The sequence below is a fragment of the Hyalella azteca genome, unplaced genomic scaffold (assembly GCF_000764305.2).
Source record: "Hyalella azteca isolate HAZT.00-mixed unplaced genomic scaffold, Hazt_2.0.2 contig7231, whole genome shotgun sequence".
NCBI classification, from domain to species: domain Eukaryota; kingdom Metazoa; phylum Arthropoda; class Malacostraca; order Amphipoda; family Hyalellidae; genus Hyalella; species Hyalella azteca.
In genome coordinates, this window is record NW_025937359.1 from 120113 (window position 1) to 135029 (window position 14917).

Sequence of the window (14917 nt, forward strand, 5' to 3'; positions counted from 1 at the left end):
ACCAGATGACTGAAGGCCACAAGACTGACGAAAGAGTCCTCAAATCAATCGTGCTGAATAACATCAGAAGCACGACCGCAGCCGACCGAATCAAACTCCTGATTTACTATAAAAATATGAAAATCAAGAATTTAATAATGAAAAATAATCCGAGCAAAAAGTCGGGCCCATTACAACAAACTAATGTTATTTACAAATATTCCTGCCACAAAGAAGGTTGTAGACTTCTCCAGAACGTAAATTACATTGGTTTGACCAGCACGACTTTGAGCCGCCGCCTAACATGCCACCTCCAGAACGGAGGACCGAAGAACCACATGAGAGAGGCTCATAATGAGACCCTCACTCGCGCTACGTTGGAGACCCACACCAGAATCATCATGAGATGCCCAGACGCCACAAGACTGACGATAGCTGAGGCTCTCATCATCAAGCAGGAGTCTCCAGCTATTAATTTACAAACTACCGGATTTGTCAGGACGTTAAAATTGTTCTCGTAATTCAAGCTTTGATTCCAATCTGTATCCATAATACCCTATCTTTGTACTATTGTCATTTCAAAATTTCAAATTCACTTCTTGCAAAACTCGTCCTCTACTTGATAATGAATGAAGTTGCATTCGAAACGTCGTAAAATTATAATAAAATGTCCCTTGGAAACCTGATATTTGGATTTTCACTTCCTATCGAGAGCTTAATTCGCCGAATCGAGAAAAATAATAAGAAAATTGTGAATAAGAGATACTCTCTGGTCTTCAACGAAACCTGCATTAAAGAACAGCTTCTGCCAAACTACACTAATGATTTTTAAATATAAACATTTTCACAATAAACCACCAAACAAGAAGTAGAAGTAAGAATTTCTTTCGCAAATAAAATCCGTTATATAAATTTCATCGAATTTCATTGCTTCATTCACTGAAAGAAATTTCCATGACATTAGTAGATATAACAAAATTTATTAAAGTAAAAATATTTGACACATGATTAGCTTCTTAATTAAAGAAAAAAACAGTTGAATTCATGCGTCAGAATGATTGTCTGACTGCAATAAATTTCTCCGCGTTACTGAGGTGAGACATGCTTGAGTCAGTATATATTTATCGTTCTAAAGGTCAGTGAATCTCGTGCTACAACGAGCAATGGGATTAAACACATCTTAATATATAATTTTTTAATTTCATGAATATTTGTTATATCTGTACATGTATTTGTAATATCAGTTTTATTAGTATTTTGCGTATCTCAAGGCTTGTGGAATAGTTAAATGTTTCGTTTAATATATTAAAGCGAGAATAAAAAAACGTTTTTATTGTTTCTAATTCACCTAAATTTTTTCATAGATAGATACTGAGATAGCAGTCGTTCAAAATAATCAAAATAATTCTACCAATTAATTTAAAATAACTCAACTTTTCTAAACTATGAATATCATAAAGCAAGACGTTAATCAAGCTTCACTCATGATCATAATCCATAAGCCATCCCTAATATACCAAACTAAAGTTATGTATAAAGGGTATGCATTTATACAGAGGCATTAAGCTTTTTTTATGTTTGAACAAGACATTACATTACTAATCATTTTGGTTCGCGGAGTTTGCTGAAGGTTAATCCACAGTTCACACCAGGTTAGTGACGCAATCCGAATTTTATTGACTTCTTCCGAATTTCTTCCGAATAGTGGTGTTGGAACATAGATGAATACATAAAAAATACTATTTGGTTAGACCACTTTGGCTTTTATAAAATTTTACTTGCCTTTAACTTCACATAATATGCAGTGATTGAGACCTACGCACGCAATGCTTCATCTGATCATTCGAAGTGGACAACACTGCATGGTATGTTGACACCGGCGTCTCTTCCGTGTAGCTACCTTGACTCTCCGTCATTTATGCACGCGCATAAATCTGACAACTTAAACATATATTTTTTTGCGACCTCTTTTCATGGCGAACTTTTGGGATATAATTCTTGGTTTATTACGGTACGAGTTATAGGAATACAGTTTTTACGCGTCGCGGATTTGATTTTCATTGGATTATTAATAAATAAAAGGTACATCAGCTGCCCTGCGTGAATTCAAAATTGATGTTATTAATGCGTTCTTTACACGCTCATTTGGTTTTGGTTCGTTGATGAGAGTAGCAAAACTAGCTAGAATTGGACTGGCAGCATTAAACTCTTGACTCATTGTCAAATTGCACGTTCTATAAACTTCTGAAATTGCTAAATTGATTCACGCTTTACCGGCACTAATGTACAGAAAATTGTAATTTCCTAGGTTTCAATTGCAACTCAAATTGGAATTTAATTCATGGTAAAAAATCAGCAGGTTTAATTCTAAATGAAGCGTGACGACTTGAAATTTCAATTGCGCTGTTCCGCATAGTTTTATTGTGCATTGTATGAAACTTTTTGTACTGAAAAATTACAACGTTAGATATTACACATCATATATGGATTTCACTTGAGGTACTCACGTCGTGTACCGAATTAAAAGTAGAAACTTTGTGATATTGTTGATTTAATATATAAATAATCAATGTGAAAGCGAATTGAAAATTACCTCGTAGTGTTAGTGAATGGCGTACGAGACGGTACTAAAATAACGCTGGCATGCAAAATGCATAAGATAGCACAAATTGTCTAAAGGCTTATCATTATTTGACAGCTGTTTACGGTCATGGGTCGAATTAATTAAAAGTTATAACAGCTTTTAAATCGCCCAATGCAAACCCAGAATATATTTATCGATTCGAAAAACACCTTTTTTCGTGAGATGCAAGGTCAACATAGCAGTGTGCAGGATTTCATTAAAGTATCCACGCCGGTCTACATAGGTTTATATTTTCGCCTTATTTTCAAATTTACTTATTTCTATTTAGTAAATGTATGACAGGAACATGAACATTTTGAATCGATTTCAATGCCTTCTCGAGGATTAGTTATTATTTTATTATTACGATCCTCTGAGCAGCTGGCATATTTCAAAATCGAACCATTGTCAGCGTTTGACCAAGACGGTAAAAATTTACCCCTGAAAATGTTGACAGAAATATCAGTCTTCTCCTTGGTCAACGTGACGTACAATTAAGCCGCCTAAATTGAACGTTGATCAATGCGTGGTCGTCATAGCGGCTTGCCTCATGTTTACCGGCTTGTAGATTTGTTATGCACAGTTCCTATGATACGCAAGTCGGACAATAATATTTAGTACACGTTTCGTCGCAGCTAGAAGTGTGAGACTGTAGCGGCCATTTTTAAAAATAATTATGCCATTTTATTAATTTGATATGGAAAGCAAAATATGAATGCAATTACGTCCATTTATTCCTATCAATTTTTAAAACATTCAGTGAAGCTGCAAAAATAATGATTTTGTCACTCAAGTGATAGTTGTCCAATATATTTTACGTAATACCTAACATTAATATGTAGTAATGTAATATGTAGTAATGTAATATGTAGTAATGTATCTTTCACGAGATAGTGCGCGACTAATGGAAAGTTCTATCAATATGAGCACATTTGCGCACAATAGTTACACTGTTGTCTCAAATCTTGTACAAAGTTATCACGCAGTAAACTTGAAAGCTAGTCGAGAGATACAAATAATAATAGTCACAAATAATTTGCCAATATGTCCGAATTTATTTAATTTTTCGAAATAATATATTGCATGCAAACGTCACGGTATTCTATTGATCTCTAAGATTATCGAGGACTTGCCGTGTGCTTAATTCAAGGCTGCAGTGTTGTTTTCTATGTTTATGTCGTGTCATGAACTTATTATCAACGGTAAATACTTTTTTATTTTCTGATAAATCGATAGAAATGATGAATAGATGATACAAATAGATACTCAAACGTGGGGAGTATAGACCGTAGATTTAAATGAATTACAACATGCATAGATATATAAGATGATATTTCAGCCATTACAATATTAGGGTTTCCAGTTATAAACTAGTGCGTATAATTACTCTAAAATATAATTCTTTCGGTGCATAATTAATGTAATTAAACTCTAGAGGAATGTGATGATGGGGTTTCACTGTCCAAAAATTTCATTCCTATTTAAATAAAAAATAATAAATCCCATCGAGCCAAGTTAGTTGTTATAGATAGTTCATCTGTCACATGTTTAGGAGCACAGTATAGAACATTTAAAAACTTATACACATATCTGAAAGCGAGTTGACTTTTAAGAATAATACAATTAATTTTCAAAATTTTCCTCCAATACACGCCTCATGTATACATATTATGCTCAACATTTCAACTGCGATGCGTTGAGAACCATGGACATGGATACAGTTAGAATGCACGCAATCGTCGATTAGCTTGGTTACAGTTAGAATGCACGCAATCGTCGATTAGTTTGCGCCTGTTCTTATAAGCAGGGGAGCATTCATTTTAAAGTAGCGGTTTGTATTCATTTTTTTATACAAGACACTCGTCCCTTCCTGATATTTTCATCTTAAAAATGACATTAAGTTTATTTGTCGTATGACTCTCAGCTTGAGAGTACCTGGTATTGTTTAGTGTTGAAAGAATTTAATTTTTTTTATTACCCGGTTCCGTGTTATGCATGCTTACAATATATAATTTATTAATAAAGTTCTTCCACTGTAAGGTAAGTTTACAATCCAATTCAAAGGATTTTCGTGCCTATGGTATGGTTTGTTGTTTTGTGTTTCTGTTTATTCTTCGTTCATTATATTTACATTCAACAGTTTATTTATTGAAAATCTTCTGTTTAGAAAAGAGCTGAGTGAAGAACGATAACGTGTTATGTGTCGGGGAACGTTTGTTCGTTGAGAGATTGGAAGCTCCCTAACAATGTTTGAATTTTATTGAAGAAGAATTTAGTAAGAATCTATTTACGTGTAATTTGTTTATGACAGACACATGAAGGCCTTTAGCCTTTCCAAACCATGTAAATTCAGAGGAGGCTTGTCACTCACGCTCACTATTTTATGCCACGGTGTACGCGCAGAAATCAACCGATTTGTGCATTATTTAAAACTGGTTTAGTGCATAACCATTGAAATTTTGTGTACGTAGCAACGCAATTTAATTCGACCAAAAAAAATGCACCGAAAACCCTAAATTAGAAATTTTAACATAAGGCATATAAATAAATTTCGTTACATTTTCTATGACTTCTCGAATCCTCTTAAGATTGTTCGACTTTACAAATTTTGTATGTATTTTAGAATAGTACGAAGAAATTTGATTATTCAAAGCATGACCGGACCACACAAATTTACAAAATATGCACTGCTTGTGCAATTTGTCTCAATTTTTAAATTACTACAGCATATTGCAATTGGTGGATTCTTCGTAAATCCTCAGAATATAAATAGGTAAAACATTAAGCACTATTCGAATTTAATTAAATGCTGCAGATGGTGAATTAATAATGGTAATAATAATTACGGTATTAATATGTCTGTAATATACAAAGCTGAAGAATCATCATGCGAATATGTGTGTGAGTGTTACTACTTATTTTTTGTGTTCTTCTTATCATACCTTACAGCTCGGCGAGTCATGATGTTCTGTATAGATTACTATGCAGATGAAAGGAAAATGAAAGAAACATGATAAGGTATCATTAAACGTTGCGAAAGGAACGTGAAAGGTTTACATCGAGTCAAAATACAAGTTTCCTGGTATGGTAACCTGTAATGATTTTTAGTTCTAGAAATTTTGAAGCAGACGCTCTGGCAACATCGACCAAAGTATTAGAAGGACTTGTCTTACGGCTTGGCCATTCGTTGATTCTTACTAAAACTAGCCGCTTGTCTTCTTGCTCTTGGTAAGCGTTTAGGTTATCTAATGTGTGATAGAATAACTGCGAGAATACGTTCAGAATATTGTTGTACTTATCTAGTTATTAGTGTTTAATTAATTTAATGAAATTTCGTGTTTATTTGTAGGAGAACTTCCCTCCTCTGTTCTGCTGTTCTACTGTTCTACTTTAATAAACTTGGAACTTGGACCAAGCCTAATGACCCAAACACCCAATTGGAAGTTACCGTCAATGAATTGATAAACTCGTCCGTTTGAACCTGAACTAATAGAAACATTACATAACCTGCTCGCGAAATGGTTAAATAGAACTAAAAAATCGGTGCTTCCTAAATGCTTATTCACTGGCAATCTGGTTTTCCTTAATTAAAGAGTAACATAATATAATTATTTAGAATTAAATTCCAGTAATAACTATTTGTGTTATAACTTTGCAATCATTTAGGATGCATCGTCTATTAAAAGCTTAATTTTATTCTGAAATTTCTGATATTGACACTAATAACTCGTGTATAGAGTGAATAATTTAATCCCGATAAAATTTTGGGTTAGATAATAAATTTCAATAAATCCAGAAATTTCATGAGAAATCACAAATGAGATAAATAAGTTATTTTGAAAAAAATTAGCGCTCGTAAGTAATGCTAGAAATTTCTGTGTGCTTCAAGAACAAACAATTCATTAATGGTTGCATGCTTCAGTTCAGGCAGTGCAAGTTTATATATGAATAATATTTCTTTCAAAATTGTATCAAGATTGCGAGCTAATAAAAATCTCAGTCTATTCACAGACCGAATTTTTTGCACGTGCAAACTAGTGAACCGTTTTTATTATCGGTGCAGTTATAAAGTTATGTGTAGGATGATGTTCGTAAAATATTCAGAATTTTTCAAACAAGACCGCTTCACTAAAATCACTGCAGGCCCAATGCCAGCACTATATCGTTAGTACCCATATCCTTAGTATATGTTTCGGACGAAGCAGTCCCATACACGATGGATCGCCGCCTCTACGGAGCCACCATTGCCCTGCACAGAACGCTGTTAAACGTGGTGCAGGGTGAGTCGGCTAGCAGCGCAGTAGACGTGTTGAAATGTCCGCATTGGCCAGCGCCGGGCCGTCCAGGGTACCAGTCTGGCAGGGTGTACGGGTTCCTGTAGCTGTTGAGCCACACCCACTGTCCATCAGCGGTCTTGTAGCTGCCTAACCATATGGGAGAGCCTGTAAATGCATAAAAGTAGGTCCCATAGACTACATGCGTAAATGATAATGAAGTGACTTCTGTGGGAAGTGTTCGTATGCCTACTTTTGTCCTTCCGTGAATCGACCTGCATGCAACCTATACACCGTTAAATAAGCGTACGCTTCATGAATGCACTTAAAAATTAGACTTTATTCTCTCGAGCATCAGTCTATGCTCCCTTCTGTTCATATCTGGATACTAGATAATTTATTTCTTTCTTCATTCATCCTTGACTTGCTCGATGACGATAAATCCAGGCCAGAAGACAAAGAATCCAAGTTCGGGCTTATGAGAAACTAAATTATTTTTGCCACGGTCTTCTCCTCCATCTCCCACAACACATTAATTAACCAGCATTTCCAGACGGTCTAAAATGGCCTAAAGTCCGCGAATAAAAAATGTCAAAAAGGCTCATAATTCAATTGTTACTAGTAAATTTGTAGAATGATGCGCAAAAATACACTTTTATATTATTAATTTTTCGTAAAATACAGTAAGCAAGTACCGCCATCATAAATTTTTGCCAACCAACGCAATTGAAAATAAAAACTGGGGAATTTGGCCGAAAAATCCAATCTTTCAACCCTGGCGATAACTACCATTATCACTATCCGTCTGAACTGACTGGTAGAACGGAATCAATACGAGCTGAATGAACGTATACGGGTACTAATGCAAAACAAAATTAATAATAAACAGTTAACTAATTCTATGAGAATAACATTCCATCTAACATAACCTTTATGAAATGTTTCCACCCTAGATTACTGAAATAATTATCAACCGTTCTTATCGACAATCTGTCAAAAAATCTTGAACAAAGGGAATTTTTCCGGCCGATTGGGAAGAAGCACAAGTGACACCTCCGTTCAGAAAAGGCGACAAGAGTATCCCCGCTAACTATCGCCCTGACAGTCTGCAAGGTAATGGAATCTGTTGTAAGGTATCATTTTAGCTTTATCGTTCACTTGACTGTTAACCATCTCCTATCAGACTGTCAGCATGGCTTTATTTCCGGCAGATCATGCACCACTAATATCTTGTCTACCTTGAATGTTTGGACTCGCCTGCTGGACGAGAGGGATCCAGTAGGTGCAGTGTACCTCGATTTTGCCAAGGCATTTAACAGTGTTCTGCATGAGCGGTTGTTGCGTAAGTGAAGTCTTTGGAAATAGAGGAAAATGTACTCTAATGGATCAAGGATTTCCAAATAGATACTAGACAACGGGTCAGTATTAATGAAAACGAATCAGACCGGGCGGCGTGCCCCAAGGAAGCGTTCATGGGCCTGTATTGTTCGTTGCTTTGATAAACGATCTGCCAGTAGTGTCAAGCGTGTGCTCCATGTAAGCCGATGACACAAACGTTTATAACACGGTTATGGATGCGTCAAACAAAGCGCAACTGGAAGATGATCTTGATAGTTTAGTTGACTGTGCTGGTAAGTGGCAGCTGCGTTTTAATGCTGACAAGCGTACAGTAATTCACATCGGCATAAACTATGAACCGCAAGCTTAGAAGGCATGGTTGCAGCGAGAGAGTTAGGATTGAAAAGTCGACAGTGAAAAAGATCTAGGAGTTTAGGTCGACAAGGAGCTGAAATTTTCGAGTCATATTGAATTGCAAGGTAGTCAATCCAATAAATTGCTTGGGCTGATCAGACGCTGCTACGAGTAGTCCTAGGTGCAAAAGCGATGAAGCCGTTGTTTGTCGCTGTCACCGACATGTGGAACAGCCTCCCTGATGATATTTTTGACGCTCCGAGTATAAACTCATTCAATAATAAATCAGACAATGTTATGCAAAAGAATATATTCAGTCTTTGAATGCCTAGCACTCTACGGAACTAGTAAAAGTCCAGTGATAACGAAAACCAACGTCGGTTGGAAAGATCTTGTCAAAAGGCCAGTTTTTAGATCTGTGAACAAGTCACGAAAGGTACAAGAACCAGCCATAGGCCTATTCTTCAACGTCGAAGGTACTATACCACTAAAGCAATACATTACCAGAACCCAGGAATTCATGTACAAGTACTCTTGTAAATGAAATCATTTTCACGTAGCTTTCAAATTTCTTTTTTCGACGTCATTGTGTTGTACTTTTTATACTCGATAATTAATACCCACAGCATTGCTGCAAATTATGTACCTGCATCGAATATTGAAATGGTCGTTGATCAATTTACGTGTGAATACAATTTCTTGCACTTACTTGTCCGTCCAAAGGCAACAAAGAACGCTTGAAACTGCTGGAATTCTTGGTCGGTGCGCACAGTGGCGAGGTCTGCTCCACTCCTCAGGCAGAATCCGCGTGCATCACACCACCTAACTCTAGCCACAATGGGCACCACGGGCGTCGTCATCAGACACAAGTCACCGGAGACATTGAAGGGTGCAGTGCAGCTCTGAGGCGCTGCTGCTCCTGAGGGCAAGAGAGGGAAGATCTGCTGTTTAGTTTAGTTTCTTTCAAAGAATTGTGGCATTCATTTAGTTTAAGTATTAAATGCATTTATCATTTATTTGCCAATTCGTATAGATATGACTGAACGAAATGACTCGAAAAAAAAATCTTGAATTTTAAGTTACGATACGAATTAATCGTCGCATAGAAAGAAAGAGATAGTGGATCTCATTTAAAGAGAAATTCATTAACCTACCTATCATTCAGTAATAGTGAGATAACATTTCATCGTGGTTCCGGAACCGAGTTGCAGCTAAACTCTTAACTTGATTAGACGAAATCAAATTTCTGACGTTTGTTTTTTAGCGTTCTGGCTTTTCTGTTACCAATGCTTGTAGGTATTACAGAAAAGCAACAAAATCAACTGCGGGTGAATCCTCTGTGCTCTCTCACGACAACAAAGCTTGATTTAAAATGTTCGATCGAGTGTCATAAACGTCGTGACTCTAATCCGTAGTAAGTCCCGAACCTTATCGTAATGAACTTGTCTCACTTTATCGTAAGTCTCCTAAATAAGCGTAACTAACTTAACGTACTTGATCGTACGTCCCGAACCTTATCGCGAAAATTCGTCTTCCTCGGTTTTAAGTCCTCAATATAATCGTAATTGTTCAGAAACTACTCACGTTCAGAGTAAACAATCGTTCGCATTACCGCCTATAGGCGGTAATCGTTCGCGTTACCTATAACAATAGTTCGCATTACCGCCTCCGTGCACAACACTTGTCTCTAGAATGAGCGTTATCAAGGCGTAGCAAAAGTGACCAAACAAAATCGGGGTATAGCTAGAATATTCACTCCAACAGTTTTTCCACCTATACTTCGGGATATTATAAATAAAAACTCAATTCATTACATGATATATGAAATAACTGGTATAATCTAACTCTCTCACCCTATTTTTTACAACACTTCTCTTTAACTTCACTTCTTGTTGTTTGTTTGTTTGTTTGTCTGCTCTAAATCTTGTAATCAAAATTTAATAATTTTCTACTTATCCTATCGATCTGAAATTTTGCAAACTTGTGTAAAGTTGGCGACAATGCATGAATCAGATGACAAAATAAATGATTTTTAAAATTAAAAAAAACTTTTCAATATTAAAAAAATTGAAAAAATAATTTTGTAAGCTACAAATCTTATAACTGATATTTATTACACTTTTACCCGTCTAATTGATCTGAAATTTTGTACACTTGTGTGAAGTGTGAGGCAATGCATGAATCAATCAACAGAATAAATAATTTAAAAAAATTTATATAAAAAAAATTTATATATTAAAAAATTGAAAAATTATTTTTTTAATATTCGAAAATTAAATGAAAAATTCATTGTACATCTGTAAGATTGGATACACTGGATTCTTTGGAAGTGTTGTCTTTAAAAAGTAATTTTTAAACATATATTATCAATGTTCACTTAAGATTCCACTGCTAAAATCAGATTTGATAAATAATATGCGTTTAAACTTACTTTTTAAAGACAGCACTTCTAAAGAATCCAGTGTTTCCGATGTTACACATGTACAATAAATTTCTAATTTTATTTTCATATATTAGAAAAAAAAATTATTAATTAAAAAAATTGTTTTTATTACAAAAAAGTATTTTTATTAAAAATAATTTTATAGTCAGAAAAGTTTCTTTAATTTTCAAAAATTTTTATTCTGTCAACTGATTCATGCATTGTCTCCGACTTTGCGTAAGTGTGCGAAATTTCAAATTGATTGGACAGGTAGAAGTGCGCGGTACACCGGTAGAATTGTGCTTTAAATATCGATGTTTGCTTTCACAATAAAATTTGTAGCAGACAAAATTATTTTTCCACATTTTTTAATGTTAAAAAATATATATTTTTCTAATTTCTAAAATTATTTAGTCTGTCAATTTATTCATGCATTGTCTACAACTTTACGCAAGTGTGTTAAATTTCAGATCGATTTGAGGGGTAGAAGTGTGTTAAATATCGATTATAAGATTTGTAGCAGACAAACAAACAAACAACAAGAAGTGAAGTTAAAGAGAAGGTTTGTAATAATAATATGCGTTTAAAATTACTTTTTAAAGACAACACTTCTAAAGAATACAGTGTCTCCTATGTCACACATCTACAATGAATTTATAATTTTATTTTCATATATTAATAAAAATTAATTTTTAATTTTTTTATTATTATATATGAAAACAAAAATTTTTAAAATTATTTATTCTGTTAATCGATTCGTGCCTTGTCTTCAACTTTGCACAAGTGTGCAAAATTTCATATTGATTGGACTGGTAGAAGTGTGTGGAATATCGATTATAAGATTTGTAGGAGACAAAATTATTTTTTCAATTTTTCAAATTACAAAAAAAAATTAATTTTTAAATTATATATTCTGTTAAATGATTCATGCATTGTCTTCAACTTTACGTATGTGTGCCAAATTTTAGATCAATTGGACAGATAGAAGTGTGTTAAATATTGATTAAAAGATTTGTAGCAGACAGAACAACAAACAAACAAACAGACGAGAAGTGAAGTTAAAGAGAAGTGTTGTAAAAATATACTGGAAGCTAAAATTTATTTTTCTTAGGAACGAGGGCTGAATTAAGGTTTTTATTTAGAAGGTGAAAGCAAGAAAATAACTGATTGCGATCGGCTGGAAGGAGATCAATAGGCCATGAAAAGATGATCAAACATCGAAAATCTTCTTTGCAGAAATTATTTAATTTTTTTCAGAAATATTTTACAGCTGACCTTCGTGGTCAATAGCTTATACGGTTAGCTTTATAACTGAACCAACAAATTACGCTTTTGCCAAATGAATTGAAAGGTTCTGAACACGAACGAAAGCAACGAAAAGAAGATCACCTAAAATGAAATAACACAAACATTATTAATTTTAATGTAATCAAATCTTATAAACTCAAGATGCCAATTATTTTCTAATTGAGAAGCATGGATGGCAATAACGTCTTGCTTGTGTCTTACTTTTCACGTCCATCATCCCACTGGGCAGGCAGACGTCCTTCAAATTTGGACAAAACGAGTTGTTCTTCATCTCTCCAACCTTCATGAGCGAATTTCCCGGCAGAACACAGACTGCATAGAAGGAGGCAATATATCACAAACTTTCAAAAATGCAAGGCGATTTTTTTACAAAATATTTGTATTTCGACAACTCACCGTTAGCCTGATTGCGTATACGTATCACATATGTATGTCAATTGGATTCCCTTCTGTTTATTTTTTAAAAGCTAAGTAGATTTACTGTTTTTCTGCTCATGTTAATGACATTGAAAAATCTGTCAATTTGAAGCGTTAAATGGTGCTCCTATACTGACATGTTCAATGCATGACAAAACTGATGAATGAGAGAATTCTGATCAAAATTCAAGTTCGCATTTTTTGTATTTCGCAAAATTCTGTGCTCCTAAGCGACCGGAGCTCCCATGTCGGTTAAAAAAGGTTCAAATGAAGCCCGCTGTGTGTGTTTATGAATGTTGCGTTATAATTCTCAGATTATCGTTCAAGTTCTATAATAATAATAATATTGCATTGGTGAGATTAGACTAAATCATAACATGGGAAAAATCATCAATTTACTGTATGTCATTTTAGCCTGATTGAAAGGTTTTATGAAAAAATCTATTCAGAATATTTCAGAGGCATTTTTTTAGTTCTGTTACTCCAAATTAAAAAATTCCGCAAAACTATATGCTAATTTTACAGATCCAAGTTTATAATTATTTTAGCTTATGCAACAGTTTATTGGGAGATTCAGTAAACTATAAATATTATGAGTTTAGGGCATTTGCACTAACCGTCAGTTTTGAAGACAGCCATGCAGTTGTTTGATCCTGGGGTGACCGTTAGGTTAACCAGCCCATTCTTGATGGGCTTGTCGTCCCATAGTGAGCAGTTTCCTGAGCCGTCGGTGAGAGGGATGTAACAGGCCAGGAAAGTCCAGTCCTTTGCAGTGGCCCAGTTCCAGCATCGCATTTCGGACGTAAGAACACCAGAGCTGTTTTGACCACTAAAAGTGAATAACTGGGCAAGATCTGCAGACGCTGGCTTCCAGTACTTGTAGCGTCCTAGACCTACCCGCACCAGCCCTAACATGTATATAGTAAGGGCTGTACCGACCCTCATCTCGAGTCACTTATCCTTCCTTCACTTCGTGTCGATAGCAAATGAGTTTTTGATTTCGTACATTTCAAGTGTTCAGAACCCTTACTCTAAAAGCGTGAACCGAATTAACGGGTCGGGTGTTTGAATTATGTCAATCCTAAAAAACCCTAAAACTGAAGGACTTTTAGGACTTTTTAATACCGTGTTCACACCACTGCACTGCGTCGCGTACTCAATAGGAGCACTAGTGTGCTTGTGAGACGGACGCTTTCGTGTCAGTGAAGAAGGTAACTTCTGACATTAGCACATGAAGCCATGTTTGTTCGATAAAAAGCGCCATTAGCTTGTGCGCTTGTCCAATTGAAAGTTTAATTTGTGTTTTAGTTTTTTTGCCTACGCAGGAACAGAGCGATATTAAACACGCAGGTTAAATTAAATTTATATTGTTCGTTAGAATTAGTGATTGAGAGTTCAACACCTTCCTACCCTGGTAGCCAGGTTGAATTTTAAAGTTGTTGAATGAGTCGCCTGCGAACAGCCTTTTATTTATGAACGTAATTGCATACAAGCAATTATAACTCAGCAATGCAGTACATAATTCATTAAGGTTTGTTCAACGAATTTCGGATCTGTGCCTTTATTATATGGCAGAAACGCGTTATTATTCTCCTAGGTATGAAATTTAGCAGCTGTTATCATCATTTAACGGAATATGTTTGCTTTCACAATAAACAGAGACAGTGGCGATATGTTAATTTCTTGGTGACCAGAATTTATTTTGCACTTGAATTTCCGGCAGCGAAAACACTTCACATTGCAAAGCTAAATTTTTTCATGTGATAATTTATGCAGTTGCTTCAGTTTCATCAGATATGCTGCAGTTTTTGGTAATTGTTAAGTTTTTAATAAATCAATGTGAACGAAATATAATGTATATATGCAAAATTTACAATTTTGAGTGAATTTTGTCGACTAGTCGTTTTTTTTTTCAGTCGTATTTTCAACACATTTTATTCAGAAAAATAAACCTCACTTTTTTTGTGGAGGGCACCGCTATCCTCACGCTAGTGGGGTATCATCACGCATGATGATCGCAAAGATTTAATGAAACGTTGATTTCCGTGAAACTGAAAATATTTAAATTAGACGCACAAACTCATTTTTGATTTAAATCATAAATTTACTACAATTTTCTATAATTTTTCCCAAATAAAATATGTTTAAGAAGTAATGACTATTCAGTTGATTTAAAAATCACGAAGTTCATGCACCACAGCG

At 34.9% G+C, this 14917-nt stretch overlaps 1 protein-coding gene across 1 annotated transcript; it reads right to left on the reverse strand.

The window, feature by feature from the left end:
- Positions 1-6832: 6832 nt before the first annotated feature.
- LOC108669266 lies at positions 6833-13906 on the reverse strand. The gene is made up of 4 exons (XM_018156570.2): positions 13333-13906; positions 12500-12610; positions 9278-9487; positions 6833-7044 (listed from the first exon to the last, which is right to left on the reverse strand). Exons 1-4 carry the CDS (start codon positions 13658-13660, stop codon positions 6833-6835), a joined length of 861 nt encoding a protein of 286 aa, XP_018012059.1. The 5' UTR covers positions 13661-13906.
- Positions 13907-14917: the final 1011 nt, after the last annotated feature.

Excerpts from the sequence above, each read along its gene's own strand:
- LOC108669266 (XM_018156570.2), bottom strand. The coding sequence starts at position 13,660 with ATGAGGGTCGGTACAGCCCTTACTATATACATGTTAGGGCTGGTGCGG. Across the intron at positions 12,611-13,332 it reads GGCTGTCTTCAAAACTGACG|TCTGTGTTCTGCCGGGAAAT; the intron begins GTTAGTGCAAAT and ends CCTTCTATGCAG. Across the intron at positions 7,045-9,277 it reads TGTTGCCTTTGGACGGACAA|GCTCTCCCATATGGTTAGGC; the intron begins GTAAGTGCAAGA and ends ATGCATTTACAG.